Raw genomic sequence first — 5505 nt, forward strand, 5'->3', positions numbered from 1 at the left:
AACGGAGTTCTGGCTGGCTCCCAAGTTGGCCACGCCCAGCAGGAACTCATTCGGATTGGCTACAATTAGGGGTGTATGGCCTAACATGCAAAAAGCCCTGGGTTTTGACAACAAACAAGGTAAAGAGAATAAGAAGGAAAAGGTGGGTGTGGCTGGATGACCACACTTCTGGTAACATGGGGTGTGGCCTAATATGCAAATGAGCTGTGCTGTCAGGGTGTGGCCTAATATGCTAATGAGTTTCTGCTGTTGGGTATGGCCTATTATGCTAATGAGTTCCTGCTGGGCTTTTTCTACAAAAAAAGCCCTGCTGACAGGCAATAGTCAGAAAAGTATTTCTACAGAGAGAAGAAGAGAAACCTCATTGTCTTAAATATATTAAAACTCCTCTGAAAGAATTTAGATTCTCAGGCAGGAAAGCTACAGAACAGCCTTATACAGACAAAGGATACTGGAGAAGGATTTGGCAGGAGGTCTGGGTAGTTAGAGAGACCTCCCATACAAGTTAAATAGTAAAAGGAGTTATTTCTTCTTAGGGACAAGGAGAATAACTTCCTGCCAGTGAAAGGCATTGGGAAGAGAACCCTGATCTGTGATAAAGCGGAGAAGCTTAGACATTTCAGGAGTTAGTGAAAAGCTGTAATATCTAAAGGAAAACCTAGAACTCTGAAGGAAGATATTAATCTAGAAACTTTGAGCAGACACTGTCCTCCAGAAGAAACATTAATAAGAACTGTGTTAGGGCCAAAATATACTGAACAAAGTACTTCTAAGAATTCATCTCTATATATTAGAAAGTTTTTACCTCAGCAATCGAAAAACTTGACTACCCCTATCATACACATATTCACTGCCTGTTTAATAAAATCTTTATTCTGTTTTTGAAAGTTAATCTGCCTTGTGCCATTTCATCATAGTTTATAAAATAGGACAGCTCCTGTCTTTTCCTCAAATTCCTGTACTGGGTCTAAAGCCTAAACAAAGGGTGGGACAGTTTCAGGTTTGTATCAATAGAGAAGATATACACGCTACCGTAGAGCGACTCAGTCACTGAAGGGAACTGAAGTTTAGGCGGGGAAAATCTGTCAGACAGTTGGGGAGATACAAATCAGACAAAGTAGTGTTTTTCAACATTAGTTTTTTTTCATTTTGCTACACTGGAACAACAATCTGTCCTTGTTTAGGAAAGACCACACCATAGCATCATGATCCGAAAAAAATCTGCTCCCCCCCCAGTGTTGCCAACTCTGAGTTGGGAAATTCCTGGAGATTTGGGGGTGGAGCCTAAGGTGGCAGGGTCTGGGGAGGGCAGGGAGGGACCTCAACAAGATATAGTGTCAGAGTCTAGCCTCGAAAACTGCCATTTTCTCCAGGGGAACTGATCTCTATTGTCTGGAGATCAGTTGTAATAGCAGATTTCCAGGCCCCACCTGGAAGTTGGCAACCAACCTGATGTCAATATTGTCTACTCAGACTGGCAGCAACTCTCCAGGGTCTCAGGGTGAGGTCTTTCACATCATCTGTCAAAGCACAATTTCCAACAATGTACAGATCCTACATCCACACAGGAAAGCATGAATATACACTGTCATGAAGTTCAACCCAGTAAGAAAACGAGCAATGAAAAATGCAATCATAGAGGCTGACAGGAGGAGGGAGACTTTACCTCAAGTAGTTATACCGAGTCAGGAATTCTCTGTGAAGTTCCTGGTCCAATTGATAGCCGAAAAAGTCTTTCTTATCCACAACCAACAGTTCCGTATCTTCCATACAGACCACAGTGGCAATTCGCGTCGCGTCTTTTATGAGGGCCACTTCCTATGAACAGGTGGGAAGAACACATGCATGAGTTAGAGCTGTCTGCCAAAACGAGAGGCCTCCGGGCAAATATCTGTCTGGTTACACCAAAAGGGCGTAGGGTTCGTCACTTCAGCAGCTTTTACCAGGCCTGACTCACCTCTCAAGCAGTTTTCCCTTTTCTCTCTGGTATCCTTCGTTTCCCGCTCAGTCCTCTGGATTTCTCACCATCCCAAGCCTCAGTCCTTGTTACCTATGCTCCCTCCACTCCACTTCTACAGCTGGATGGCTTCCGGTCCTTTGTTTCTTGACTCCTCCTTAGCCAACTGGGAGACCATTAAGAGCCCAGCTGCTCAGTCAGTGGTGGGCAGATCTTACTAGGATCACGGTGGCTCGGTCAGGGACTTTTCCACCTGGCCTCTACCTTGGTGACAGTGGTAGAGTTCAACCAATCAGCATCATCCAAAGACGTCACCATCAGTACCGCTGCAATATATCGTATTACAGTACAGACCTGGGTACCAATTTTTACCAAAGAAGGATAAATAAAGCAGGGGGCAGGTTAGTTTCTTTCTGTCCAGGTCACTGAACAGTCTGAAGCCAAGCCTGGGGAGGGGGGGCTTCAGTCAATCCGAGTATGTACCTTCTATTTCCCTAAACTGTTAACAGCTTGAAGTACAAGAGGATAGAGATCAGATATGCAGGGTCGGTTGTTAATACACTGACAAATTCTCGCAGACTATTGCAGGTCTCCGACATTTTGAGCACCCATTCAGAAGGGCTGGTTCCAGGTCTCAGTAGGCCCTGGTCAGAGAGTCCCCAGGGGGCCCTCCCCTGCTTACCGTGTACCCCACACACACCTCCCTGCCCACCTGTCTGTGTTCTCCTCTCTTCTTCCTCCTAGCCATCTATCCTTCCCCCATCATAAGAACATAAGAGACGCCAACGTTGGATCACGCCAAAGGCCCATCCAGTCCAACACTCTGTGTCACACAGTGGCCAGAAAAACCAGGTGCCATCAGGAGGTCCACCAGTGGGGCCAGGACATTAGAAGCACTCCCACTGTTGAACCCCCCCCCCAAGCACCATCCACATGCTCATTCCACCCCGGGCCCCCCCCCCCCCCCCCCCCCCCCCCCCCCGTTGATGTTGATCAGTGTGTGCTGCAGCAGGAAGTGTGGGTGGTGGGAGGACACACAACAAGAACCCCACTGAGCTCCTTGTCCTCCTCAGGCTCTGTCCTCAGATCTCCAGAAAATTCTCAACTTGGATCTGGCAACCCCACCCCCACCCCCCCAATCCTCCATCGGTGGTGAAGGGGGAACTGGCAACCCTACCTCAGGGTATGCTGACGGCCAGGCCTGGTCCACTCCACATGGGATGGTTGAAAGGTCTGGTTGGCAACTCACTTTTAACAGGCTTTGCTTGAACTCCCTGCAGTGAGTTGTTTCACCTGCTTTGTAGATTAAGGGGTGCGGGGAAACAGAGGCTGGGGCTAAGGCTGCAACTGCACATTATAACCGCTATGCAATGGGTTCGTATGTACATGTAAAGTTATACCTGAGCATCAGTTCCCCATACCAGGGAAGCCTTACAGTTAGATGCAGCTGACTGACTACAGTGAGAGGATCATAGATACATAGAGTTGGAAGGACCTCCAAGGTCATCTAGTCCAACCCCCTGCACAGTGCAGGAAATTCACAAATACCTCCCACACACACACACACAGTGAACCCTGTGCCATGCCCAGAAGATGACAAAAAACTCCTCCAGGATCCTCGGCCAAACTGGCCTGGAGAAAAATTGCTTCCTGGCCCCAAGGTGGCAATCAACGTTTCCCTGGTCGTGTAAGAAAGGGCCACAAGATCTAAGCACTGAAGCAGCCCTTCCTGCCCTCCCTCTCGTGATCTGCTGAAGTCCACAGAATCCGCATTGCTGTCAGATGGCCATCTAGCCTCTGCGTGAAATTCCAAGAAGGAGAGCCCACCACCTCCCGAGGACGCCTGTTCCACTAGCCTCTGTTTGAGAACCTCCAAAGAAGGAGAGCCCGCCACCTCCCGAGGAAGCCTGTTCCACTGAGAAACCGCTCTGTCAGGAAGCTCTTCCTAATGTTCAGCCAGAAACTCTTTTGATTTTGTATTATGAAATAGCCTTCTAGACTGCACGTAGATAAGAATGGTTCCAAGAATTCAAAATCTGACTATCACTGATTAACAGTATAAATCCTCGGGGTACTTAGCAGACCACCTCTGATCCAGTCCTTCAGCTATGATGATCGTCAGACAGGCTGTATTCTGACATTAAGTGGATGAGCACCAAAGATAGGGCTTTGCCTACTATGGCCCCCCACATAGAAGTTTGCCTGGTGCCAATCTCACTGGACTTTAGTTCTCTCTGAGTCCGCTTAAATTCCATTTCTGTTGTCGCTATTGATTGCCTCTCCTTCGTCTTTTGTTGATTGTTTTAATGCTGCAGTCTGATGCCATTCTGCTTTTGATTGTTTTGGAAGTGGCTTGATTTTATTGTGATTTACCCCTTGTTGTATATTATTGTTTTAATATTGGAAGCTGTCATGAGTAGGGTAGGGTAGGGTTGCCAGATCCAGGTTGGGAAACTCCTGGAGATTTGGGGATGAAGTCTGTGGAGGACTGGGAGGGGCTGTAGATCTAGAGTTGCCAGGTCTTACTGGGCTTAAGAACATAAGAGAAGCCCACGTTGGATCAGGCCAATGGCCCATCCAGTCCAACTCTCTGTCACACAGTGGCCAAAAATACCAGGTGCCATCAGGAGGTCCAGCAGTGGGGCCAGGACACTAGTAGCCCTCTGTTATGTAGTGGGTTGCCGCATGGATAAACGACCGACGACGACGTGGTGCATAGCACGCTTTATTTGGTACACAACAAGAATAAGGAACAAATGGCCAGCAAGCCAACTATATACACACCTGGGGACACACCCCTGGTCACCATTGGTGGGTTTGAATCTCCCGCCACGGTTCCCATTGGTTCCCCAGTGGAGGGACTAGGAGCCTAGTCCCTATTGTTCTTTCAGAGCGAAGCTCTGGCTGTTCGCTGGCCCCTGGTGGTGGTCAGCATACACTACATCCCTCCCCCCATAGTTCGGACCCACCCTAGGTGACGTAGTCCTTCAAATAAGATGGAGACCGTCGCTCTCTCGTGGACCGTCGGGGGGGTGGTACTGGGGCCTCGGGGGCCCTGTCAACTGTGTCGGGGTGTGTTACCTGTGGAGGCCCTTCTGGCTCTGCAACTCCTGCAGTTGGGCCCTCTTCCGCGATCGCAGGTGGACTCGGTGTCCGGATCGGCTGTTCTCCTGGGGTGGAGGCCGGCTCTAGGGGTGGCTGCGCGTCCTCCTCGAGCGCCGGCTGCAGTTCTGGGCTCCCCGTGCTGGTGTGTTCTGGGAGCATGCGCCACCAGAGCTGATCAACGTGTCTCCGAAGTACTTGCCCGCACTCCGTCGACACTTCATACATACAGGTTCCCAGTGGACGGATGACGCGGCCCGCCAGCCATGTGGGCCCCCTGCAAAAGTTCTCGGCGTAGACCGTGTCTTCCGGAAAAAACCCTCGGGGAGCCTCCCGCTGCTCGGTCAAGCCACTCCCCTCCGGAGCCCGATCTGGGTGCAGGCAGTCCAGCAGGGTCCGAGGTCTCCGGCCCAGGAGGAGCTCCGCTGGGCAGCGGCCGCTTACCG

At 49.9% G+C, this 5505-nt stretch overlaps 1 protein-coding gene across 1 annotated transcript in view; it reads right to left on the reverse strand.

Moving 5' to 3' along the window:
• The window catches only part of CNBD2 (cyclic nucleotide binding domain containing 2), a 38884-nt gene that overhangs the window by 12498 nt on the left and 20881 nt on the right, over positions 1–5505 (reverse strand). Inside the window, exon 5 of the mRNA XM_015407509.1 lies at positions 1667–1818. Within this exon, the coding sequence (XP_015262995.1) occupies positions 1667–1818 (152 nt within the window). The remainder of the gene's footprint in view (positions 1–1666; positions 1819–5505) is intronic.

Source organism: Gekko japonicus, unplaced genomic scaffold (assembly GCF_001447785.1).
Source record: "Gekko japonicus isolate JY-2015 unplaced genomic scaffold, Gekko_japonicus_V1.1 scaffold870, whole genome shotgun sequence".
NCBI classification, from domain to species: domain Eukaryota; kingdom Metazoa; phylum Chordata; class Lepidosauria; order Squamata; family Gekkonidae; genus Gekko; species Gekko japonicus.